The sequence below is a fragment of the Miniopterus schreibersii genome, assembly GCF_964146895.1.
Source record: "Miniopterus schreibersii genome assembly, chromosome: 8".
Lineage (NCBI taxonomy): Eukaryota > Metazoa > Chordata > Mammalia > Chiroptera > Miniopteridae > Miniopterus > Miniopterus schreibersii.
The window spans coordinates 13,152,071-13,179,170 of NC_138109.1; the positions used below are offsets into that span (position 1 = coordinate 13,152,071).

Sequence of the window (27,100 nt, forward strand, 5' to 3'; positions counted from 1 at the left end):
CCTTGGGACAGGTTTAGAGAGGGAGGAGAGGAGGGGAAGAGAGGGGGCAGGGCACTTAGCTCCTCGCCACAGAGATCTCCAGAGGTTAGGATAGGGCTTAATGTCCCACAGCCTGGAGCCCGGGACACCTGCACACAGCCTGGATTTTCTAGTCCTGATTTCATAGATTCTGTCCAATTAATACTTTCAGGCTTGTCAAATCCACGTTTGTCCAACTGTTTCTTGGCTGGGAAAATGTGGTCTCTGTTGGATCTCTGGCTAAAGACCACGCTAGAGCTGCTTTTTGACTCGTCAAAGAGGTTCACCTTGCTTTGCTGCTTCTCAGGATTGAACAAGATGAATGAAAACCAGGAGTTTGCTAACGGCAAGCGGTACATAACAGGAAGAGGGCATGCCCGAGGTGGAAACAGAGCCCTGTCCTATGGCCAATCCATTGGCAAAACCACACATGAATCTGGGGTCCCTGGGGGAGCAATTTCCCTTCACAAATGCCTCTAGTCTTAGGGTCTCGAACAATATGTCCAGCCACTGAAGCCCCTCCAGTTCACACTCTCTACAACTCTGAGAACTGCCCCTTATAAGATGCCCTTCCTCCTTTCTCTCCAGCCACCCCCCTTCCTGCCCTCCCCCCCTTACACTTAGGTGTAGCATCAAAGTTGTCACACCTTTGATCTCAGGAGAAAAGGGAGAGGCATTGAGAGAGTGCAAGCACTCCAAACAATACCACTTTTTTGTTCAGAATGGGGGAGGTTGTCAGAAATGAAATGTCCCTGGGAGCCTGAAGGGGAGCACCCAGGAAAACTAGGGTGAGTTTCCCTGAAGAGAGTGTTTCTTAGTCACCCAGATGAAGAGTAAGTGTGGGGAAAGGAAGGGCAGCTGGGATAACTGGCCACCCCAGCAGATGGAAACGAGGCCCAGGTGTCTGCCCATTGCTGGTCTGGCCAAGTTGGAAACACAGTCAGACAGGAGAAGTTAAGGCACATTTTCATGGTCTGTGTTAAATCGGCCATCTCTACGAGTGTCATGCTCCTCTTTTCCAGAGCCCTTCACTTCCTTAAATCTGGTATCAGCCTACCAGCAGTTCCCTGAAATCCCAAGTGGGATACGGACAAAAGCTCAATTCCACAGACTTATATTGAAACCTGCTGTGGGCCAGGGCCTGAGATAAGGTTCGAGGTCACAGGCACAACCAACACGCAGCTCAGCAGTCCCGGGAGTGGGACAAAGGAGACACAGCCAAACACTGCAGCTTGGATGGGATGTGTCCCTGTGACTGAATGAGATATGCAGAAACTAGAATGCAGGTCATTCATTCAGTCCACTTTTGAGGGGCTTTGGGAAAGAACAGCCATTGTTGCTCTCCAAGGAGCTCCCAGGCAGGTAGAGATAAGATGTGCACACCCATTACCATCAGGCCCAGCAGAGGGAGGTCAGGGACATTAGACTGGCCCTGGGAGTGCAGAGGTGGGTGTGCTTGCCTGTACCCAGGGGAGACGCAGGGATACAGTGTCTGGAAACCAGGAGCTGCTGCCTGGGTGCTTCCTCACTCTGCCTGACCCTGGCTGCACAAGTTACTTCACCCTCTCTTTGTGTCTCGGGGTCATTATCTGAAGAGTAGGAATAATGATGGGACTTAGCTCACAGGCGATTATGGGAATTAAGTGAATTAATGAATGCAAAGATCTTCCAGGGGTGCCTGGCATGCTGGCAGTGCCAGCCAGTGCCTGCAATTTCCAGGAATGCGTCCTGCAGACCCTTGGGAAGGGTGCTGGTGACTGACATGGAGAAGTCAGGCTCCTAGACCAGGAAGGTCAGGCAGACCCTGCTGTGTGGTCCAGACAAGCAACTGAGCGCACATTTGGGATAATTTCCCCTTGTACATGGTCTGTGCCAACTGAGCTTCTTTTCACTGAAATATCCCTGACATGTAAAATCCCCCCGGTCCAGTGCCTTCTCAAGTTAGTAAGTGAACAGTGTTAACTTTGTACAGTTTCACCACAAATTAAACACTGGCCTGCTTACCATTGAGAGGGTAGATTTACTGTCAGGCTATGTATGAAATTAACATGTAGTGTTAAACTGTGCCCATCCAGAGGATATGGTGCCCATGCCCTACCACTGTTCATTTATTTGAGCCTGGAGGGGTCAATCAGGTTTAGAAACATAGGGCAGTAATCCCTGGAAAGGGCCTATGCATTTTTACAACCTTATTTTTAAGATGAGGAAACGGGGATACAAAGGCATCAAGTGGGTGTCCTTCATGTTACACCGCTTGGGAAACAGTAACCACAGTGCAGGGTAAAACTGGGACAGAAGAGGGGAGGTGGGGGAAGAAAGTGCCCATTGGGCTACTGGGCTACGCTCTGTCTCAGACCAGGCATGTCTCTTCATGTGTGAGAGTCACCAGAACATCTGTAAACAACTGTAAAATGTTTGGGGAAGCAGACTTCATTTCTAGCAGCCAGAACTGCCCGTCCAGAGATGGAGCTCCGTGAAGGATTCCTCGTACCCAGCAGTCAGATTCTTATGAGGGATGGGAGCTGGGCAGCGAGGCCTTGGCGTTTCCTACAAAGTTACGCTGATAAGGTAAGTGCACGTTTCAAAGGGCCCCAGTGTCAGATGTGCTAAGTGGGTCACAGAATTAATTTGAGGCCACATCCAAGTTATGAGATCAGGCTTAGGGTGTGTGCGAGTAGTGTTTGAAGAAGGGTGGTGAGACACTGAGTTTTCAAATCTGTTTTTAATTCCTGTTGCCTCACTAAATTACTGGGTGATGCTACATGAGATCCTTAACTTCTCAATGCCCATTTCCCTCAGGAAAAATTTGAACAATGAGCATGGAACAAGACCTTTTTTCTTTCCTGTTTTTATAGCTTGAAGAACCTAATAAAATTATAGAACCCAAATTTTATGTTTCCGATGAGAAAACTGAAGCCCAGAAAAGTCCAGTGACTAAAGGCACACAAGCCAGTAACAGAGCAGGACATAGGAAACCTGGTTTAGGGAGTCCTTGCCCTTCCCACAAAATTCCATACTTATTTACCAAATGCTTTCAAACACTTAGGTGAAAGTTTTCACATTGTCAGACCAATGCAGCCACATTTGAAAAGTACGAATCGAATTTCTGAGCTATTTCTCTCTATATTTGATGTTGCCTATAGCTTTGGCTGGCTGTCACCTTGGTTCCTTCAGCAGAAAATTTTCTGAAAGCCAAGAGTAATTTAAGATGCTGACTTTAAAAGCCAGCCCACTCCATTTCTGTCTTTGTCTTCAGCACTAGGTCACGCAGAATGGAGCCTTGCCCGCATTACTTGGGGTCTTCCTCTATCTTGAGCTTAGTCTGTTTTGCTAAGTCCTTTACAAAAACATACTCTCTGACTTTCATAGATCAAATTTATGGCTTTGCAGGCCACAAAGGGAGGTATGGTGCAGTGTGTGGAAAGAGCATGAGGCTGCGGAATGAGCTAGACCTAGGTTTGAGGTCTAATTCTTTCAACATTGATTCAGCAAATATTTACGTAGGGCCTCTTATGTGCCAAACCCTGCATTGTGTGACCTTGGGCGGGTCATTGAACTTCTCTAAGCCTCGGTTTCCTCTTCTGGTAAAATAATAAACCCTTCCCTTTAGCATTGTTCTGAGGATTAGAGATGTGGTCTAAAAATGATTTCACCCATAGTAGGGATCAGTGAATGGAGGCTGCTAGTATTTTTATTGGAGGCTGGACTGCAAATATCCTACAGATGGATAATATATTATCACTAAGTTTACAAATGGGAAACCAGACAAAAAAGAGACAGATGGACAGGTAAAACAGAGAAACTAGAGAGAGACGAGAGAAAGCTCCTAAGCAAATATCTTATTTATCATCTTTGGGGAAAACCTCCAAGAAATTAAATGTGTGTGTGTGTGTGTGTGTGTGTGTGTGTGTGAGAGAGAGAGAGAGTGTGTGTGTCTCACACACACTATATTCTTTATTATTTGCTTTCTTAGAATCCTAAAATACCAGAAGTGGAAGGAACCTAAATGTTCTCTAGTTCAGCATTCTTGTTTACAAAGAAGGAACAGGCAAGGGGCAAAGGAGCTGGCCAGGGCCCCTCAGCTCCTTCCTGACCCACGTGCATGCATCTGGGACCTGGATCTCATTCCCGCTCCACCGTCTTGGCAAGGTGGTAAAATGAAAAGCATTTTTAGAATGCAGCAAAAGGTAACTGAGATGATGATTACTCCAAAAGAATGTTATTCTAAAAGTCTCAGTTAAACGAATGAGGGGATAAAGATTTTAAAAGACACACAAAACGTTTGCGAGTTGTTTGCGCCCCCTGCTGGTGAGAGAGGAGAAGGTGAGGCCCCTGAGCCTTGAGCAGTTGAAATCCCCAGGGAGGTGAGGAGCCTTCAGGAGCCAAGCAGAACCTTTCCAGATCAAAGAGGAAAAGAGACACAGATAGTTGGGGGAGATAGTGAGAATGGAGAACATACAGGAACAGTAATAACACATTGTTAAAAGAAGTCTAAAAAGGAGGGGGCCCTCATCACAAAGGTCATTCGAAATTTATTGGACTCTTAATTTCCCTTTTATGTTATTTGAAGAAAGCCTTGTTATTTCTTTTCATGTTATAAGGAGTGAGGCTGGGGGAGAAAGAGGAAAAGATTTTTACCTTTTACTTATATCCCTGGGAGTTTTTTAATGTTCTATTTCTATAATAATTTAAAAAATACGTTTCTTATAAAAAAATTTTTTTGATTCAGTGTAGCACCATCTGGACATGCTGTTTTCCCCTTGATTTAATAACTTTCTAGCTCACTCTTTCTTTTAAAAAAAGCTCTTAAATTTTTTTACTTACAATATTATTTTGCATTGGTTTCAGGTGTACAGCATAGTGGTTAGACAATCATATACTTTACAAAGTGCCCCCCGCCCTGGGTATTCCCATAGCCCACCTGGCACCGTACATAATTATCGCAATGTTATTGACTATATTCCCTATGCTGAACTTTACATCCCTGGGACTATTTTGTAACCGCCAATTGTACTTCTTAATCCCTTCATCACCTCTTTCACCCAGTCCCCCAACCCCCTGCCCTCTGGTCACCACCAATTGGCTGTCTCTGTCTATAAGACTATTTCAGGTCATTTTTACAATCCAGAGCACAGTTGGAGAGGCTGCTGCGGCTCCTTGGATAACACTGCCCTCTACTGGCTGCTTGGTTAACACCGCCCTCTACTGGTCACAGGGACAGACGCACCAGCCAGACTTACCTGCCTGTCCCATGAGGCTAAAAATCCAGAAAAAAAAGTAAAGCATCTCTAAGACAATGTCGTTACCTTTTTATGATAAAATCTCTTGGCTTGACTGTTAAATCCTTTTTTTTCTGATTCTGAAAATTTCGCAGACTGATGTTTATAAGGAATGCTGGATTGTGTTGGATATGCAGCGGTAAAACCTAAACAACAAAAATAAAACAAAATGTAGCACCGAACAAAGAACTAGCAAATGCAGAAAACACAGAGCTGTATAGTAACATTTCATCTGAAATGGAATAGGAGAGAACCTTGCCTTTTGACAAGAGATAAACACGAAGCTGGATTTTTAAAAAACTATTCCCCGCTTTATTTTCTTTCCCTCTTGGTGATTTATTGGGATTTCCCCCTCTAGCTCTAAAAACTAGTGAGACTTGGTAACACAATGGAACTGAACTGTCCCAGGGAAGGGGGAGGATCTGACAGGGAAGGTGGACACAAAGCCAACTGGACACAAAACCATCACTCATCTACAGCCCAGAGTCACACATCAGCAAAGCGCCATAAAGATCCAGAGAGGCAGGGAAATCCCAGAGTGGGGCTTTCACTTTTCAGGGAAAATCATCATTTATAGGAAATCAAGTTAAATTTTTATACATCTGAATTGTGATGTATAAATGATATATGAAATCTCCCTTTTCCCTCCTTCCACTCCCCGCATGTGGGAGAATGGCAACAGTATTGATTCCTCAGGCAGCATCTGTCTGCACACCCGCTGATTACAGCCCCTGGATGTGTGTGTGGCATCATCAGTCTTGGCATCCAAGCCAAATTTGGTGGGGACGGGGGTCCATTCTGACTGCCACATGTCCACTGCAGTGAGCCAAGTGTTATCTCAATACCGGTGTCCTCACCCACAGAGGGAAAATGTGTGCCATAGTGGAAAAGCACAACCAAGAGAAGGAAGAAGGGATGTGTTAGGGAGGGGGCGAGGCTAACACATGACAACTGTCTTTAAGGCCCATTTCTTAGTCTCCAAATTTTTGAGAAAAAAAACCCTGTTTTTCAGAGAGGAAAGCCCAATTGCCAACAGGGGCCCCTTCAAGAGGTACTATTACCAACAAGCTTTACAGACGGGGAAACTGAGGCTTAGGATTAGGTTGCTCATGTAAATCTCACAGCAACACTTAATAGTGCAACATCTGAGGTTCAAACACAGTTTGTCTGATGAGCTCAGGCTCTTAAACTCTAAGCTGTGCTCCCTCTTCCTCAGCCTGGCTCATAAAGACTCAATAAACAAATGAATGAAATGATGGGGAGGGGGGCATTCTAGCCGAATTTTCCTGGGTTGATTTTGCCGATGGCAGATTTCTTCTTTTCCTACCATCTCCCCTCCCTCCCCATTTAAATAGGTAGATGGTTATGTATTTTTTCTTTAAGGGAGCTAGGCAGCAAATCAGAAAACAGTAGATGCAAGGCTTCCTAGCTTTGTTTCTAAAAGCCCAAGTCAGTAGAATAACAGAGTTTGCAGAGAAGGCAGTAAAGAAAGGGGGGTTATTTTTTTTTAAAGGGGAGGACATTCCCCTGAAGGAAGGAAAGGTTTGTCCTTGACTAAAAAGGAGATGAAACACTTTGGCTTCTGGCTGTGGTGGAATGGCATGTATCAAAGCAACACTCTATGCGAACCACCTAAAAATGGGATTTTTATAAAGCACTCTGGATAACACCTTAAACTTCCAACCAAAATGGGCCTGGATTTGCCCTCCTAACAGAAAAAAAAAAAAAAAGTTAACAATGGACAAAAAATATGAAACAATGATGTTCAAGACACTGGACATCAAGCAACAAAGGCTAGGGATCCCTGGAGATGGGAAACATTTAGGATTTGCAATAAGACTGCCCCTAGCTTACGGCTTACTGGAGAAGTTTCCAGGCCACAGCACAGGAAGAAGGAACACAGGTAGAGCCTGGCGGTCTTCCTGAGTTGAGGAAATGGATCTGAGGGCCCAGGAAGGTGAGATGGATCTGAGGGCCCAGGAAGGTGAGATGGCTAGACTTCACGGGACGCAGAACCAGAAAAGAGTGACACAGAGAGAGAGCTCCGGGGATGTGCATGGTTCCCCCTTGAGCTGTGTCCTGAGTATTGGTCATCACATACATAGGAGAAAACTACCCAAGGCTGGGGAGAGAATCAACTGAAAGAATTAGGGTGGATAATACCTGAAGTGCATACTGGGCCAGCAATAGTTCTTGTTCCCACAAGTCAGAATGGAAAACCTCATAATTCATAGGACCTAGAGTAGTGTATGCAGAAGGGTTTTGCCTCAGAAACAGGGTGAAATTATCCTTAGGGTAAATGCTGCTCTGGTTCCAAAGAAAAAACGCTCAAAAGTGAGACTTCAAAAGATCAAACTGTTTCCAAGTAACTTAAGGACACCTCAGAACAAAGCACAAGAGCTGATAGGACTACAAAAAAATAGAGACCCAGTTCAAAATACCTGGCATCCAACGGAAACGTCATGGGCATGCAAAGAAGGAAGAAGAGACAATTTATAACAAGGAGAAATAACCAAAACCAACTCAAGGGATACAGATGAGAATGACAAGAGTATTATAATTGCTATAATAACCGTATTTGATAAGTTCAAGAAGCTAGAGAAAAGCTTAACATATATTAAGTAGGGGCATGGAATATATAAAAATGATCCAAATCAAACTTTTATAGATGAAAACTGAGACATCTGAGATTTAAAAATACACCAGATGAGACTAACAGTAGCCTAGACACTGCAGGGTTGGTGGGGGGAGGGGGTGAAGACTAGTAAACTTGAAGATATAGAAATAGAAACTATCCAAAATAAAACACAGAGAGAAAGGATTAAAAAATATAGAGCATCAGTGAGCTACGTGACAACTTCCAGGAGGCTAATATACACACAATTAGACTCTCCAAAGAAGAGATGTGGGGAAAGGGGAAAAATTAAAAATTAAAAATTTTCAAATTGGTTAAAAACTATAGACCCCAGATCCAAGAAAGTAAATGAACTTCAAGCACATGAAACAAGAATGAAACCATATCCGTGGCACATAAAATAATCCAATTTTTAAAAGTGATAAAGAGAAAAATCTTAAAATCAGGCAGACACACACACACACACACACAAAAAGACATGTTATATACAAAGGGAACAAACAGAGACAGCAGACTACCATTGGAAATAATATGTTTAAGGTAAGAGAAGAAAAAACAACTGTCACCCTAGAATCCTGTACCCAGTAAAATACCTTTCAAAAACAAAAGCAAAAACTTCTAAATATACACGAAAGCTGAAAGAGCTGATCACCAGCAAACTGGAACGATAAGAAATGTGAAAGGACGTCCTTGAGGCAGAAGATAAATGACACCAGTTGGAAATCTGTATCTACATGAAGGAATAGAGAGCTCTGGAAATAGTAAATGTGTGGGTAAATATAAAATATAGAATTGTGAATATAAATGGATACATTTAGACATAAATATAAAATTTAAGTCCTCCCCACAAAGACATCTGTTATTAAATTCACTAGACCTCTCTGTACTTGGTTGACAATTCTGGAATACTTTTTGCGAGCCTGTTGGTCTTTTCGTGCAGAGTTGTCCATCTTAGTAAAGTTCTGTGATGTGTTTCATTTGTTTGATGAAAAACTCTACTACATGTTCTTCCAAGCACCTGAAACAGTAAAATACAGCATTTGTAGGGATCATTTCACATTTTTTAAAATTATGTTGATTGAATTCTGTTCTCTCTGCAAGATAGACTAAGAAATCCTGTGGGTAGAGGCTGAGATTTACCAGAATCTAGGACCTCAAGTCACAAGCACGTTGCTCTCACTGCCTGTAGCAGGAACTTTGTGAGTGTTCATAGTTGATGTTGCTTCCAGAGCTGTCAAAGGCTTGAATTTTATAAATGTATCTTCACTGAGAAAACTCACATACGATACGTTATTCAGCAGTTCTACATGTACAATTCTAAATTTTGGCAAATGTTTACAATTGTGTTGAATGCCACTGCAATAAAGATATAAATATATCCAGCAGCCCAAAACATTTTCTGTATTTCTTTGCAGTCAACATCCTCCCAACCCTGGCATCTGTCAACCGCCGCTCTGTCACAATAGTTGCCTTTTCTAGAATGTCATATATATGTAATCATACAGTATGTACTGTTTTGTACCTGTCTTTTTTCACTTCGTGCAATGCTTTTGAGATTCTCCTGTGTTGTCACATGTATCAGTAGTTTGTTCCAGTTGCTACACATCCTCACTAACACTTGTCTGGTAAATCTGATTAATTTTAGTCATTCTAGTGGTTCTATGGTGATATCTCATTGTCATTTTCATTTGTACATTTTCACGTGCTTATTTGCAATTTGTTTACCTTCTTTGGTAAAGTATCTTTCTGTTCAAATCTTCTGCCCTTTTTTAAACAATTGAGAAACCTTATCATGGAGTTGTTAAAGTTTTTAATATATTCTGGATACAAGCCCTTTATCATATATATGTTTTGGAAATATTCTCTTCCAGTCTGAGGCTTGTCTTTTCATTTTGTTAATATTTGAGGCTGTCTTGAATTTTCACAGAATGCTAGGGTTCCCTAGAACTCAGTTTGAAAATTCTTGAGGCAGTTCATGGTTAGGTAGTTCTCACTGGTAGAAAGTCCCTGTCTGTATCAAAGCTGATCCCTCTCTCCCTCCCTTTGCCTCTCTCTCTCTCTCTCTCTCTCTCTCTATCTCTCTCTCTATCTCTATCTCTATCTCTCTTCACTCTCTCTAAAAAGCAATGGGGGAAAAAAGTATCCTCAGGTGAGGATTTAAAATAATAAAATATAAAATAGATAATAAAATAAAATAAAATGCACACCACAGCCTGTAGTCTTTTGTTAAGCTTGTTTGTTATATACATATGTGTGCTGCATTTCTGACCCTGGTCAAAAAATTTGAAAGCCACTGTTCTATGCAACTATTCTTCGAGTATTTGGAGGCAGCTGTCATACCCCACCACCTACAGATGACTCCTCTTCTCCACAAGGGGCCTCTTCATCTTCTGCAATACCTCCTTACTGCATGGGATTGTCCCCCTCACTACAGTAGGCATCATCTTCTGGCCCTGTCACCGGATTCATCTGGGTTTCTGCTCAAACCTTAAGGGTGACTTCCTTGACCACTCAAAAAGCCCCACTCCATCTTTTTTTTAGCCCGGGACCCTGCCTTGATTTTCTCATAACATTTTTCTCTACCCTACAGCATATTTTATGTGTATTTCTTTATGATCTCCCCTAATAGAATGTTCATCATGGAATCCCCAGTCTGTTTCCTGGCACATAGTAGTTACTCAATAAATATTTGTGGAATGAATGAGTGAATGCTCATTCACATTTTTGCAATAATGTATATAGATGTACTCATAATACAACTCTTTCCTTCAGGAACTATATTCTATAAAGGGTTACCTCGCATGACTACAGCTATAGGCATGTTTTCATTCTGCCTATGTTTCATTTCATTCTATGTTTTTTTTTAAAAAAGCTTTATCATTTATGTTATAGTTATCATCACATATTTTATGCATTTATACATACGTTACTGTATAGGGTTTATCAGTATATAATAAACCATGTATACTCTTAGTTTATGGGGTTTGCATGAGTGGTTTTGACTGTTTTAAGATTTTTTATCCATTCAGTTATAATGCTACAGTACATCCTATTTTTTACATTTTTCAAAGCAGTCTCAGGTAAATAGCCCATTTGATATTTTTCATAAACTGAAAAAAAACATGTCAGAAACTTTCCCAGCCGGCTATGCCCACTAGGTTCCAATCTCACCCTTTCGTTTCACAGGCGGCTAACCTGAGGCGGGAGCAGGAAGGCTGCTGGCAGAGGGACGCCCGGGGAGCTAGGGTTGGGCGTTTGCGCGCTCTCGGGGCTGAGGCAGGGGAGTCGGGTGCCCACGCCCCTGGGAGAGGCTCCGTGGGGGAGGCAGGCCGTGGATGTAGTCACCGTGTTTCAGGGGGGCCTCTGAGGGCACAATTCCAGGGAGGGGCGCCTCCAACGGCGGCTTCTTCCCGCGCTCAGGGCAGCACCTAGTAGTACCCAGCACCCAGCAGGACGGAGTCTCAGTGGGTGTCCCACAGGGTGCGCCGGGTCGTCCTCCCATGACCCCGGGACCGCTGTCCCGACAGGAACTGCCTCCTACCTCCTCGGGTCCCCCTGGGCTGGGTCTGGCCGCGCCCAACCTTCCCCGTCGCGATGGCAACCGAGCGCCTAACACAGTAGAGTCCGCGAGAGTAGCGCCAGCCAATGGCGTCCTCTGTTTCTTTAGCGCGATAAGTTGTTGGCCAATAGTCAGAGGCGTTTTAAAGGCTGCTGGGAAGCTGCCAGGATGTTCGGCTGCCGCTTTAAGCGCCCCAGGACCCACCGGGAAACTTCCTAGGGGCTTATCTAGGCGGCTCCTCAAAGCTCCTGTGATAGACCGAAGGCCTGACCACTTGGCCCACCCAGAAATCCTACTTCAAGGAGCAAACCTTAGAGAACTAACAATCCCCCCCCCCAAGCTCTTGTTTATAATAACAAAAGAAAAAAAAAAGACTGATACCGGCGCCTATACAAAATCAGCCTTGTAGTTCCACGGGCCCCTCGTTACCCGCTTCAGAGCGGTCGCGGTCCTCTCGCCACCCCCTGCTTAGAACCCCCTCCCCCAGCCTCCCTTTAAACTTACCATGAACCCCAAACGTCTTAACAGAAGTCGTCCCCGGCCCTCTAAAGGCAGCTCCTCCCACCCACGCTCCGGAAGATTCTCGCCCCAGCCACGCGGGGCTGTGGGCAGCCCCTATAGGAAGCAGCCTCGACCTGCTCCCAGGTGTTCCCTCTGAGCCCCCCCCCCCCCAATCACTGGCTTTGTCATCACGGAGGCCTCTGCCCAAATGTCATGTCTTCATCGGTACAATGGGAGGAGCTCAGGGTCTCACACTCAGAGGGGTGTTGAGGATCTAAAATGACATGCGTGTTAAGTGAAAAAGGGTAAGTTCCATGCTCGTGTTCATTCTTACAGCCGTGCATTAGGGAGACGTGGGCGCTGGGCTCGTCGGAGGCCTTGAGAGTTGCTGAGCTGTGGACGTGCTGGGACGGTGGGTATATAGTGCACCCGACAGGTGTTGGGGGAGGGCAGGCAGACCATTCAAATCCTGCACATCCTTCAAGAATTGGGGGGGGGGGGGAGGAACCTGGTCTTGAAGGATGTGTAGGATTTGAACCGTGGGGAGAGCGTGGGGTTGGGGCACAGCAGGAGCCAAGTCCGAGGGGTGGCTCTGTGGATACCGAGGGAGAACACCTGGCAAGCTGCCCACCTGTCCGGCAGGTGGAGGTGAGCGGTCACCTGAGTTCTCGAGGGCAGCGGGTTACGGGGAGCAGGGTGTGTCCCAAGGCCTTCCTGTGGCCGCTAGAGGGGACCGGCTCAAAGCAAGCGCAACGCCCCTGCAGGGTGTCACCGCCCCAAGTCTCTCCCCACCCCACCCCCCACCCCCGTACGCTTCAACCAAGCCTTGCGGCGCAGCCAATAGCAGAGATGTCCCGCCTACCCCCCTCCTCGCAGCCACTGGTCTGAGCGAAGTGCCCTCCAGCTTCTGACTGGCAGGCGGCCGGACAAATCAAGTCGCAGCCTTTGAAAGCAAAACACAGCCGGACCGGGGGCATCACGGAGTTGGGGAAGGAATTAAGGAGGCTGTGCCTCCGGGTTGCGCGAAGACGCTAAGTCGTTTCTCAGAAACCTGATAGGTGGGCCCTAGAGGAAACGCCACCGGTGAGTATGATTGAGGCCGAGGGAGTGGGGACTTGAATTCAGCCTTCATTTCTGGAAAAGCGAATGCATTTGTAATCATCCAGGGTCCCCTAGTGGAAATACCCTTCCTTCTTGCTGTCACCAGGCTCGTCAGTGTGGGTCTCGCTGCCTCCGATGTTTTTTTCCATTTTTGCATCGAGGGTGAGAGGACGGGGGCAAGGGTTTCCTCTAAATACAGGTGACGACAGGCTTTACCAAATCAGGAAGTGAGATGGAGTGACTGCCAGGCTCATTCCTCTGCACGCCGGCTCGGGCTTGCTGGCAACAGCAGGCGGTGGGTTAGCAGGTGGAAACCGAGGAAGCATCCTTGACCCACGCTGCCTGCTGGAAGTTGTAGTTTCCAGCTCAGTGGGAGGGGATGTGGGAGTGTAACCCTTTAGTGAGCCAAAGCCCAGGAGAGGAAAGGCGCTTAGCACCTAACTGGCGCTCACCAGCAAGGGGCTGAATCGTCAGGCGGGACAGGCGTGTTGTATTTTTTTTAGACGGAGCCAATTTCTAATACAGACCCTACTCTTATCAGCTACGAGCTACAGTTCCCTCATCTGTAAAACCTGCTCTGTGGGTTGGGGAAATAATTCTCTGAGATAAGGTGGATGGGGTGGAGTGGAAAGCACCTAGGGAATTAACTTTCCTTTCTTGAGCAGGGACCCTGTGTTCACCAGTGACTGAGGGCCTCAGAATTAAGGGATGGTTGGCAACACAGAGCTGGTTACTTGCCTCTTGGGTATCTGTTAGTCCTGGGAAAGTGCTTTGAAGTAAGGGAAAGAGAGTCATTAGGGAAAGAATGTGTGCCTTATAAGGAAGGACAACTTGCAGTGTGTCCTTTCAGGGCTTTTAAGTCCAAACCCCTACCAGCTAAGAGCGAGCCTATTTTTGTAGGCAACGCCTCAGAAGCCTTGGGGTTCCTGAGGCAGAGAGGGAAGCTGCTTTTTAGAAGCAAATTAAATAACAGCAACAACCACCACCACAAACAAAAGCAAAAACACATCTGTCTGGGCAAACCAGCTGGTCTAGAGGAGGTTAACAGGCCTGGGTTCCCATCACCCCTGTGGCGTTTCCCCGAGGCCTGTTTGCTTTCTATGATATCCTGTGGGTGGGGCTGGGTGTATCTGTTTAATCTCTGGAGTTGCCATTGTGCACCATTCTTGACCACTCTTGACCGGAAACAGCCACCTTGCAGCAGATGCTTAATAGGCCTGCCTATGTAGCCAGAGGTCACTGTGCCAGGGTCTGGACTAGATCTGGGGAGGGAGCAACTGAACAGGGGATTCAGCAAATCTCTTTCCAGAGTTTGTGCTCCAGTGCCCCTTCAGCTCCAGGGTGAAAGCCTCTAAGGGTCTTGCAGAGGTAGAAAGAGCCCTGGGCCAGTCTTTCTTCCTAAAGCTATTGTATTAAAACCTTAAAACTGGGATACATAAATTCAATATAATCTTTTCACACATACATAAAAATGATGAATAATTATGAATTCACAAGATTACAAACATTCATAGGGCTTTACACTCTGGGAGGTCTGGTTATGGGATGTAAGTTATAAAATTGATGAGTGTTTTATATATATCTCTCCCATCCGAAGGCCCTTTGATAAAGTGACACCTGAGCCAAATGGTGTTCATGGCTGCCCCTGTGCTAAGTCTTGCATCTGGTATCCCCTAGATGCTGGACACAGCATTAGCCCTGTGACATATGACTGTGCTATTCACAAGAGGAACCAGCATTCCTGGGCCTAGGGCTAGATAACAGAGGAAACTGGAAGCTACAGAAAAGACAAGAGGCAGCCTTCTGAAGCCTGGAGGAATGACAGAGACTCTGTCTGTTTAGCACATAGTAAGCCCTCAATAAATATTTGTTGCATGAATACATGAAATAAAGGACTATTCATGGGTAAATTAAACTAATAAGAGTAAAATTAATACTAATAACAGCTGGCATTCATTGACCACTCACTGCACATGCATTTTACATGCATGATTTCAGCAAATTCTCACTGCAGTCCTGTGAGGTAAGAATGTTATTATCTCTGTTTTACAGCAGAAGAAACTGGCTGAGAAGTTAAATGACTTGCCCAAGGTAAAACCAGTAGCACACGGCAGATCAAAAGCAATTTAAAATATTTTTCTAACCCTAACCCTAGATTTTGCCGTACAATCCAAATTTGTATGACTTTTTTATTAAATATAAGAGGACCTCAAAGAACTCTTAACATCTGTGTTAGTGGGGGTTAGGCCATGCCTCCCAAAACATGAGGGCATACTTCCTCTTCTCTATTTGGTAGAAAAGTTTGAAAACCACTGAAAATATCAGTCCAATGAAGTTAACAGGAATTACCATCATTGCTGGTTTCAGTTGAGGTCAAATTATTACCCCCACTTTACAGATGAGGCAACTGAGTCTCCCAGAGGCTAAGTGATCTGGTGACAAAGATCTTCCACATCCCAGTCCTGTGTTACCTCTGACCCTCCAGCGCAGCTCAGTTCTTCCCTTTTCCATGAGGATAACGGCAGGTGGTTCCTTTTTTTTGGCAGTGGGATTTTTTTTTTTTTTTTGAGGCCTTGAAAAGTAGACATAAGTAGTATTCTACTAGGTAGAGGAGCCTATGGGAAAGTAGGACTTAAATTAGGATATGATGGGAGGAAGGAAGCAGAGGGGCAAAGGAAAGGGGATTTTTAAGGGCCAAGGAAAATGATTTTGAGGTAAATGAGCCAGATCTTTATTAAGGGGACCAAAGGCATGATACAGTTTTTTAAACGGCCTCACTTCTCAGGGCAGTTTGCCCTTTGTCCCAGTGGTATTCTCAGGTAAGGAAGCTGGGCTCTGTCTCTGTGTACATGCATTTTTAATGTCCCCCCCCCCCTCCTCCACCCCCAGAGCACCACAAGAATCAGAAACCGCATCCCTGTGTCTGCTTGGGAGACACAGATTGGCACTCCTCTGAGTGAAGATGAGGAAAAGGCTGTGAATCAGCCAGAAGAGCCTTGAAGTCCGGCTTCGGCGTAAGACGGATGGCTGGTGGAAGGAGGGGAACACCAGGAGGGAGCATGGCTCCCCGCGTCGGGCCCGCCGAGCGCAGCCCCAGCCCCTGAGCCACCCCGGCATGTGCCCCTAGAAGCACCATGGACGGAGCCCCGGGCGCAGCTCTGCAGCTGCAGCAGCTCCCGCCCACCAGCAGCGCCGACTCCGGGAGCCAGGGCTCCTTCTCCTACAAGGCAAGAGCTGTTTATGGTTTGGGAATTTCGTATTTCTCTAACAAGAGAGGGACCCCGCGCAGCACGGGCTGGCGGAGATGTCCAGGGTCCGCATGCCTATCGTTGGCAGACATGGGCAGGCCCTCCCCACAGACAGGAGAATGTGTAATCAAAAAAAAAGAATCGCTCCTTCAAATACAAAAGATACAAAAGTAGGGAGGTAGAGAAATATTTTTAAAGTAATGCAGTCCCACTTAGGAGGTTTGATTTTTTTATAAAATCACCTATCCCATTATTCATACACAACCTTGGTTCCTACTTCAGTATTATTTGCTTCCTGTCTTTCTCCAGCATTACAGATTTGTAGTCCGATCGTCCTGAAGTTTTGTATCTTGGTTGTCTCAGTTAACCTTGTTTGTGGAGTATTTCCCTATGTCACTGAGTAGTGATTGAAGGCATGCTGTTGCAATGATTGCCTAATAATCTGGTGAACTTCTATATCAAAACTCCCTGGACAGATCCCCCCTTATTGGATGTTCAGATTGTTTCTAACCCGGGGTGACTGTAAACAGTACTGCAGTGAACATCCTAGAGTGTGTGTTCCTTTGCTGTGCTAAGAATTGTCTAGGCCTGTGAGAGGCAGACTGTCCCTAGACAGAGGCCACAAATGCCAGAGCATCAAGAAAATAAGATGCAGTTGGCCCCATAATGAATGGATGCCAAACAGACAAATGCAGAACCAAAGAAAACACAACACTTCCTGATGAGACTTCTAATCAGTTTCCATTTTAATCACAAATTAATTCAGTTACTTATTATAGAAAAATCTTTGTGCCAGAGCAGCAACAAATAATTTATGGTGATTCTACCAAAGTACTTAAGAATTAAGGTGGGAGACAAGCATATGAACAAAGAGGTTTGAATTAACCAAAGTACCAGGTAGGGTAAATGGAAGAACACCTGGGTTTGAGTCCCTACTCTGCTCCTTCCTAAGTGACCTTGGACATAATGGCTTAACCATCAGAGCTTCTGTTATGTTTTGAGTGGTGATGGTGAGACCTCCCTTTATCCCTCACCCGTCCAGGGCTGTGTGGATCAATGAAAGAGCACCCAGCCCAGTGCTGGGCATGAAGGAGGTGCTTAACTCAGAAATGCCTCGTGGTTACAAAGAACATTAAGGTGCACAGAGCCGAGGAAGGTGTGGTCAGTTTTGCCTGAGAGTAAGGAAAAGGGGCTTTAAGGGAAGCTGTCTCCTTCCTTTGATTTTGTTTAGGCTATTTTTGTTGCAAGGAATACAAACCCATTTCAGAAAAGCTAAGGCAAATGGAGAAATTATTATGAGGCAGAATAGCTCATGAAACCCAAGAGCAGGAAGGGCAGTGGGGCTTGAAAGGTGCTAGACTTTTCCATCTAACTTCAAAGGAGGGAAGATCTGAGTGGCCCAGGTTGGGTCAGGTGACTACATTGGTCCAATCAGTGGTGGTGAGGAGGGTGGGGTCACCCAGCCAATGTGGTTTCTGGGGCTTCACACTGTGGGAAACTCAGAGAGAAATGGTCAGGTGGGCTGGGCAGGCTGCCCTCAAATCCTCTCTTTCCTTTGGGGCAAGGAAAGCATTAAGAGGCTCCAAGTCCAGCTTGATCAGTGGGATGAAGTTAGAAGCAAGCAGTTTGCCTGGAGTTGCAGCCCTGCCCTCTGCCCTACCCAATGGGGAGTAGATTCTGGTTGTTGGGGCAGAGTGGTCTGTGAAAGACAGACCAACAGGCTGAGCTTCCCAGGAGGCAGCATGGCATCCAGTCCTTGACATTGGAGGCTGGGCCTCAACCCAGAAAAGTCAGGCCTCAGTTTCTTCCATTTAGCAAATAGGCATTTCAATTGAGCATTTGTATCTAGGCCTGCGCTGGGTGCGGTGGGAGCTGTGTATATTATTGAGTTACCACTTCCCTGAAGGAGCTTACATTCTAGAGGGAGGTGGGGGAAGCTATTTCCACGAGTACCTACCCTTCAGAACAGAATTTTGTGCAAAATAAAGATATAACAGGGTATTATGAACATGGCCTTTAGAATCGGAGATACCTGGCTTCAAATCCCAGCTCTGTCACTTTCTAGCATTTTAATTTAGGGAAAGCCATGTAACTCCTCTGCAGGTCAGTTTTATTTATTTATTTTTATAATATGTCTTTATTGATTTCAGAGAGAGGAGGAGGAGGGAGAGAGAGTTGAAACATCACTGATGAGAGAGTCATCATTGATCGGCTGCCTCCTGCACGCCCCCTACTGGGGATAAAGCCCACAACCCAGACATGTGCCCTGACTGGGAATCAAACCTTGATCTCCTGGATCCTAGGTCCATGCTCAACTGCTGAGCCACGCCCATCCGGGCTGCAGGTCAGTTTTAGATCCATCCTATAGGGTGGTTATGAGGATGACCTGTATTTATAAAGGGAATTGAAGCTACCTGCCCCATCCCATTTCTTCCTTTGGAAATCCTACCCATCCTCCCAGCTGCAACTCAGGTATCACCTTTTCCATGAAGCCTTTGTCAGTCTTCCTGGCAAGAAACAGTTGGTCCTTGATCTGCACTTCCACAGCCAATTCACGAATACCGTAGTCATCATCACAGCAGCTAACATTTGTTGAGTGTTTACTATGACAGGGACTGTGCTAATCTTCATAAAACCCCCATAAGGCAGCTACTATTACAATCCCATTTTACATATGAGGAAACTGGTACAGAGAGGTTAATTAACTTGCCCAAGGCCACACGGTCAGTAGGTATAGGAAAGCTGGGGTTCGAATGGAGTCTGTGCGCTGTCAAGGCCCTTGGTTTTATGCACCACTCCCTGCTGCCTGCATTATGTTTGCACTCTGGGACGCCCCTTCTGTCCCTGGCACTGGTTATTAAGTGTTGAAATGGCAACGCCTCACCTGCTGGAGAAGGCAAGCGACAGGCGCTGGCCTGAAACCAGGTTGCAGGTGTAGTAGAGCCTGGTGAGCCGGACTGCTGTATCTCTTGTATTTGAATGTGAGTAACCCTCAGAGCAAGCCAGAATGCTTATACTCAGCTGTTAGCAGTTTAAGTCCAAGGGATTGTGGGAATTCAGTTTAAATAACAAGTGATTGCTGGTCTTGTCATCATGGGATCTGAATAAAGGCTGTTGTTGGCAAATGTAAAGCAGACCTGGGAACAGGAGATTGGAGCTGAGGTTTCACTTGGATACCAATATCCAAGCAAAGTTTCCTGCCTCTGTGACCTTTGGCTGCTTTTCTGGGAACAGTTTACTTTCAGAGCTGTAGCTGGTAAAAGATCAATTCTTGGATCAGAGAATATCAGAGCCAGTAGGTTCCTTAGAACTGTTGCTAATCATAATGATAACAATAAAAATGAAAATTGTAAAAATAATAGTAACAGCTAGAATTGTTTTTGTGTTTATTATATGTCATGTACTGTTTCAACATGTGCCTTATTTCACATAACATGACAATCTTATGAGGGTCTACAGTCAGCTCCATTTTTCAGAGGGGAAGCTGAGGCTCTGAGAGTTAAGGCAGTTCCCCTGAAGTCACACAGCAGTCAGTGGCAGAGGTGGGACCCCAGCCCAGGTCTGCTGTTTTCCAAAGTTCAAAGCCCACACAAGGAAGCTGAAGCAAAGAGAGAAGTGGCTTTTGGTTCCCCACCCCACTTGATATTTGGGCCTATTGATGCCATGGTTAGAAACAGCTGAGTCTGAAATCCAGCTGCCTGCCCATAGCTTTGCCCTCACCCCACTTCCCTCACCAATAACACTCCCCATTCAGACACTGCACTATGAGTACAGTGACCAAAAGCCCTGGTTTGTGCCTCATGTTTATGTGTATTAGCAAAGCCCCCTATCCTTAAAATATCCCGGTTTGGACTAGATATATCCTAAATATGAGGGCCCTGATAGTTGGCAGGCCTCACTACCTCCTCTCCTATAACATATTGCTAACCAAAGTGTTAAGAGACCTGCATTCAGGTCTGGTCCTGCCACTTGCTCACTCTGTCACTTTGGCTGAGTCTTGGGCCTTAGGTAACTGAGATTCCCCCCACCCACCCAGGTATTTGCCTTCAAAATGAGGGCGGCCCTCCTCCCCTCCACCCCTCCCTTCCACCTCAATTGATATCCAACTGGGTGTTGCTCAGAAGAATCCTCTCCATCTGGTATTGTGGCTGCAGGACTCAGGAACCAAAGATACCACAGGTGAAGACGGTGACCTGAGGCTGCCACGAGACCTGCCGGCAGTGGGACCACCATTGTTTCACTCATCTTTTCTTACGGGACAGAGTCACTGATTCCAGGGTCAGATCCCTGTGTCTACTTAGGAACACTTAACACTTTAAATAACTCCCATGAAAACGCCTAGAGTATTCCTCAGCCAAAAAGAGGAGCAGTGTAGACTGAGAAAGTTCCCACTGGTGTCCAGGGGTGGAGGCTGCCCAGGCACCGCCCTTCACCTCCCTCCAGCCAGCAGACCTGGACACCCCCACTTTACAGTTTTCAAGCTCTGAGACTTGGAGGAGGAACTCAATGCCAGGAGTCCTGCTGGTTGTTGCCTCCGCTCAGAATTGCCCTTTGCCAGACACTGGAGGGCGGCTAATAGGTGTGTGTTCAAACTGTAACCCCTGGGCCCGAGGCAACTTATTTGCTTGACTTTAAATTCTCGTAAAATTGCACCAGCCACCACTTCACAAGGGTTTGGGGCCTAATTAGTGTTGATGAAGCCCTTTGAACCTCTTGGATGACAGGGCATTAGTTACACTGCGCTGTTACTAACATGTCCTTAGCCAGTTATTATTCGTGGAGATTAATGTGCTTATAGACATGGCTTTTTAAAGCCACCTCAGCTGCAGTGTCATTAGTGGGAAGGTTGCATTTACCGGGGGGGGGGTATTTTTTTCCTAATTTATTTTCAAGCCTCAGCATGGAGGACTAGGTATCCCCAGGAGACTGGAAGTCAGACCTCCAGCTTCAAATCCTTCGGTCCTCACCTTGAGGAAGTTGTTATACTTCCCTGAACTTTACTTTGTTCATCTATAAACTCCTTTCAACTTATGTGCTAAAAACAGGACTCAGTCTGGCCAGTGTGGCTCAGTGGTTGAGCATCAGCCTAGGATCCAGGAGATCACAGTTCGATTCCCAGTCAGGGCACATGCCCAGGTTGCAGGCTCGATCCCCAGTTGGGGGTGTGCAGGAGGCAGCCGATCAATGACTCTCTCATCATTTATGTTTCTAGCTCTCTCCCTCTCCCTTCCTCCCTCTGAAATCAATAAAATAGAATTTTTGTAAAAAAGCAACAAAACAGCCCAGCCGGCATGGCTCAGTGTTTGAGCATTGACCTAGGATCCAAGAAATCGCAGTTGGATTCCCGGTCAGGGCACAAGCCCTGTTTCGGGCTTGACTCCCAGTAGGGGGCGTGCAGGAGGCAGCCAGCAAGTGACTCATCATTGATGTTTCTCTCTCTCTCCCTCTCCCTTCCTCTCTCTGAAATCAATAAAGACATATTTTAAAAAACAAACAAATGAACAAAAAACCAGGACTCATAGTAGAACCCATTTCAGAGGGTCGTCTGTGGCCCAGGGGTGATGATGCATAGCAAGGGCCTAGCGCCAAGCTAGACATAGGTAAATGCTCCATAAATACCACCCTTTATTATCATAGTAACCTTTTAACACTGTTTTTGCTGCTTAGATTGGTTTATCCTTGTGAAGTTTACAGTTTTCATTTCTAGGTTTCACCCCCTCACACACCCCTCCCTGAAATAGTTTTCATTTGTCCATGTGGCCACGAGGCAGCCTGTTTCCCGTCATCTCTTCACTTCCACTTGGCAAGTTGTTAACACCACGCGCTCAGGCATCCAGGTGGATTTAGGCATCAGCTCGGTCTCTCTGGGTAAAATAATAGAGCAGCTACCAGTTGTAAGTTGAATGAACCATAGGTCAAAGACAGTTGAATATTGAGTTTCATATGGTTTGCCCTAATACTAAGACCTTTCTCTAGATTATCTCAGGAAGTTCTTGCACCAATCCTGAGGGGCCCTGTCATTCCCCAGGGAGATAGGAACCTAGGCTGAAGCAAGCAAATCTCACCTGGCTATGACCCCAGACCCCAGCAGGTTCTTTGAAAAGCCCTTGCTCAGGTCTCTGGTTTTTGCACAACTCCTGGAGGCTATTTCCAGCTCTCCTTCACCCGCCATAAAGATGATAAAGCAGCTTTGAGTTGTTGCAACTGGAACCAGAGTCCTTTTGTCTCCTACCTGCCCAAGGCAGTTCCTGTAGAATCTGCTAGTTAACTCTTTTTAACAATGTCTCCTCATTAGCATAAGTATACTAAATTACTAGGTGGAGCATATGCTTGGTCACCTGACATTTATTTGCCCCTCAGCAGGTGGAGGTGAAGGTTTTTGCTTTGTATCTTTTTAGATGCATGCTTAATGAAGGGCTTCCTTTGAGGTCCTCAAGCCAGACCTTCTAAAGAAGCACTGTGTATTTCCTCACATTTTTTAGTTGGTTACCGGCATTGGGGTTCATGGGTTCCCCAAAATAGAAGTCGAGAGGAAACCCCAGAGAAATTTCCAGACAGATTTTATTAAGCTTATGCTTGAGCACAAGGCAGGCAGCACAGAGGAAAGGCAGGTCCTCTGAACTTGCTCAGGGCTGGCTCTGCTTGGCTGTTTTATAAGCTGGGGGTAAAGCGGGCTTGCAGAAGACACGGGCCTTTCGGAAAAAGAGCAGGCTTGTGGGATTTTCCACATCAGGGTAGGAGAAGCAAGCAGTTAAAAAGGAGATAAAGTTTTGCATTTTTTAAAAGCAGGGAGTGGAGAGGTCGTGACATTCTTGTGGTCAGTGTATCCAGTGTTCCTTCTGGCCACCTGGCCTTAATTTGGCTTCCTGGCCACCAGCGATATTTTCACTCCTGAGCCCAAGCCCCTATACTGTTACAAGTTGACATCTAAAACTTAGAACTTTCCACTACAAACTTAAATATTTGCAAAGTATGTCATTCCTGGCACATCTAAATACTAATTTAAAAAACAAAAAAACAACCCTCTTATGCACTTAACTGAAGTCCGTGAAACATAAAGACCACTTGATACCATCAGCCTTCTGGAAAAGCTCTTCTTTAACAGGTGGAAATTTTATATCATTTCTTTTTCTCTTTGATTTTGTTTTTGTTTTGTTTTTCTGTTTCCCCCACAGAATTTTATCACAAATATGTGTCTATCTTTTAACACTTAAACATTTTATGAACACCTATGATGCTGCTATACAGGAAAGAATGTAGAGTAGGTAATCAAATTTCATTTTTAAAAAGTTCCTTTGATAGCGTGTTCATAAATCTTGATTCGATCCAGAGTTTTTTAATTGATACGATTGATTAATGCAGTATAACGTTCTGCAATGATTATTAAGTAAAAAGTAACAATTCTTTAGGAATGAATATCTGAATGAGAAGAATGGGACTGTTCTTTCAATACTCAAGACAAATATTACAATTTGCTAGAATGAGAGTTTAGCATCAGTTCTGTTGCAAGTTTTGGTTTTTATCTGGAAGTATTGAGAACCAGTTCAAACAGTTGGGAAGTGGTCCTGGGGCCTTAGCTTGGGCCCAGTTATATCTGCCTCTGTGAACTTTCTTTATAGGAAAACTTGATCGGCGCCCTTCTGGCAATTTTCGGGCACCTTGTGGTCAGCATTGCGCTTAACCTCCAGGTGAGTTTCAGCCGCCAACACTGTATGGGGCAGAGGCACAGCCAATAAGCCCTGGTGTCTAGTGCAGGCCCCGCTGCCTCCATTCTTTGTGATGTTGCCCACTCATCCCTGGACAGGGCCTGGGACAATACCCTTTCCAGAATCTCTTGGTTCTTTGCCCCAACTTGACCCACCTATCATCCTTCAACTCTGATGACCAACGCTCTCCATTACTTAAAAATCTCTGGCATGCAGGTGTAACTGGGAAGCTTAGTGGCTGCACTGGGTTGTGGTGTGGTGGTTAATGCCCCTGGGGGCAGCCTTCAGCCAGTGGGTGATGGGAATCAGTGGATTAATGCTCCAGGCTTCCATCCTCGGGTGGGATGGTTCTGCGGTGAGTTCACAGGGTTCTCAGAGGTTCCGCAGTGGGACTGAGTCCCACTTGCTTCAGGCACTAACTCACCCATGAGCACCCTCCTCATTGGCTCTTCCCCCTTCCCCGTCTCACTTCCCACTCTCTTACTAGTGCTTCCTGGAATCACCTCCCAAATCACCACCTCCCTGCTCCCAAGATCTTGTTTCAGGGACTTCTTCTGGGAAACCCAGGCTAAGACTTGACAGACACCTGTGGACGGAATAATCCTGCAGCAGGGCTGCCAGCTCCCTTTCCCTGGTGGTGGCATGTAAACGTGCATGTGTACGTCTCGGCTCCCATGTACACATATGTGTGGGCATGTTTCTGAGGAGCATGATCTCTTAGCTGTTTGTCTGGTTCATGCCTCTTCTTTTTACAGACCAGCGTCTCTGCTTGCATATCTACTCCTCTGGAGCCCCACTCATGATCCTATCCAAAAGGCAGCGTGGCCTTTTTAGTGTCCCTTAGTCACTGCCTCAGTGTCTGCCCCAAGTTCACTCACTTCCAGAACAAAAGATATCAGCCATAGTTGGGCCAAGTATCCACCCTAGGGAGGGCAGGGCCTGCTAATACCCACAGGGCTGCCCAGCAGAGCTGTGGACACTCCTACAGAAGACGGTGTAGCTGAGCAGGCACCCCGAACATGGGGACTCCTGGGCATTGCAGTCAGAGGGAGAAGGTCAGCCTGAGGCCACGCTAAAATGGGGGTCCCCCCCAGACTGCACACAGCTGTGATGTGGGTTAGAATTGCACATTTCCAGGCTTCACCCACACCTCCTCTGCTTTACTTACTGTTCTAGAAGTACTGTCACATCCGGCTGGCGGGCTCCAAGGACCCCCGGGCCTATTTCAAGACCAAGACATGGTGGCTGGGCCTGTTCCTGATGCTGCTGGGCGAGCTCGGAGTGTTTGCCTCCTATGCCTTCGCTCCACTCTCACTGATCGTGCCTCTCAGCGCAGTCTCCGTGATAGGTAAGACCGGGGTCCCCCCCATCCCTCCCTGGGACTCAGCTGCCTGTGTGACCACAGTGTCACCACCAGGATCAAAGATGCACGTTAAACCTATCAGCTTTTGCCTTGATAATAAAAGCTAGCACTTACCAAAGGGCTTCGTACACTCCAGGTACTGCTGTAAGCCCTTTACAGATATTAATTTTTCTAATCCTCCTGGGGAAAGGAAGATAAACCTTAACCTATTCACCCTAACATCATAAGATCATTAAGCTTTTATAGAGTTCAGATATCTTACACGTCTAAGAAATTCAGCATGTTCTCTGGTCTTTTTTACTTCAACTGATATCACTTTAAAAACATCATTAACTTTCTCACCTGCCATTTTTCTACGACATCTGTAATCATTGACCCAGTGTCTCAGAACATTTGAACCAACTAAAAGACAAAGGAGCTTTAAAATCCATGAGGTCACGAGTAAAATAGAAAATAATTCTTTCCTTCTTAAATAAAAGATGTTAGTAGCCTATTGGTCAATAGCTTTTTTGTACATAGGCGCAAGGACAATGAACTTGCTTTGAAATGCTTCCTTCCGTCTGGCTGGCAAGCAGTGCACGTTGCCTAGGAGCTCCTCCCTGCTCTCCAAGAAAAAGTCATATTCTAATCTAATCCTGCCAGGAATTAAGAGGGCCTCTTCTACACCAGGGATGACATATACATGGCAGCTGCAGGCCCCTCCTGCACCCAAGGCAGACGTCGTTAATCAGTCACGGCATTCCTTCCCAAGAGGCTTGATGGGCCCTCAGAGTTCTCAGAGCTTCAGGCCGCCACTGCCAGCTACTAGGAGCTGACAAAGGAGTGGAAACCTATTTGCTTTTGCTGACCCTATGATAAGACCCTCGTTTTCTTGACCAGGCTTGGTAAACCAGCAGCCCGCAACATGAATGAGGTCCTCAAACTTGGTCTTTCCCTCACAGTATCAGACTCTGTAAGACAAAGAGATAGAGCCCTGGCCTCCCACAGTCGTGGGTTCAAGTCTAGCCTTTGCCTACCAGCTGCATGATCTTGAGTGGGTCCCCTACCTCTCTTAGCCTCAGTGTCCCCATTTTTCAAATGAGAACAAATAGCAACCACACCTCTAAGGGTAAACATACCAGAAATAACTTGAGTAAATTGCCTGTTGCCCGGCAAGTGCTCAACACACAGTGCTCCTGGGCTTGTAGGAAATCCTCAGGAAGGCTGGGAGAGGAACCTCCCTTTCCGAGATGGAATATCAGGGAAACCAGAAGGGACTGAGCCCTTGGGAGCCCGAGTGAGAGGACAGGAAGCAGAAGCTCCAGCGCAGATGGGCCAACCCAAAGGGCATGGGCGCAGGGACTCCTTTTGACTGAAGGCGGCCTCAAGTCTCCTTTCCTGTGTTTTTCCTTTCATAGCTAGCGCCATCATAGGAATCATTTTCATCAAAGAAAAATGGAAACCTAAGGACTTTCTGAGTAAGTTCACTGATTTGAACCCCTGCTGTTCATTGTGCTTGTGCTTTTTCTCATTATAAAACCAGCACGCCCCAATTTAGAGATCGCCTGTTCCCAGCTCCCCAGAGCGGTTCTATATTCCACTCCCATCTTGAGAGCTGGGTTTTGAAGTCAGTGGTTCCCAAGCCGTTCAGTCAATATGTGTTGAGCATGTACCGTTGGGATTTTAGAAAGCCTAATAAAAGGCACCCACT

At 46.0% G+C, this 27,100-nt stretch overlaps 2 protein-coding genes across 9 annotated transcripts in view; one reads left to right on the plus strand and one right to left on the minus strand.

The window, feature by feature from the left end:
- Positions 1–12,077, minus strand: part of STPG1 (sperm tail PG-rich repeat containing 1) — a 37,936-nt gene extending 25,859 nt beyond the window's left edge. Inside the window, exons 1-3 of one of the 6 annotated variants that reach the window (XM_081146146.1) lie at positions 11,996–12,077; positions 8,842–8,950; positions 5,325–5,443 (exon numbers count right to left, since the gene is read on the minus strand). In XM_081146146.1, coding sequence (XP_081002272.1) covers positions 5,325–5,443; positions 8,842–8,950; positions 11,996–11,998 — 231 coding nt within the window. In that variant the 5' untranslated portion in view covers positions 11,999–12,077. Of the gene's footprint in view, positions 1–5,324; positions 5,444–8,809; positions 8,951–11,103; positions 11,567–11,995 lie in introns of those variants that run through there. The other 5 variants (XM_081146145.1, XM_081146147.1, XM_081146149.1 and 2 more) reach the window with 5 other exon arrangements.
- Positions 12,078–12,933: 856 nt separating this feature from the next.
- Positions 12,934–27,100, plus strand: part of NIPAL3 (NIPA like domain containing 3) — a 34,804-nt gene continuing 20,637 nt past the window's right edge. Inside the window, exons 1-6 of one of the 3 annotated variants that reach the window (XM_081146152.1) lie at positions 12,973–13,075; positions 14,771–14,941; positions 15,983–16,320; positions 23,961–24,029; positions 25,224–25,395; positions 26,808–26,867. In XM_081146152.1, the coding sequence (XP_081002278.1) occupies positions 16,228–16,320; positions 23,961–24,029; positions 25,224–25,395; positions 26,808–26,867 (394 nt within the window). In that variant the 5' untranslated portion in view covers positions 12,973–13,075; positions 14,771–14,941; positions 15,983–16,227. Of the gene's footprint in view, positions 13,076–14,770; positions 14,942–15,982; positions 16,321–23,960; positions 24,030–25,223; positions 25,396–26,807; positions 26,868–27,100 lie in introns of all 3 variants that reach the window. The other 2 variants (XM_081146151.1, XM_081146153.1) reach the window with 2 other exon arrangements.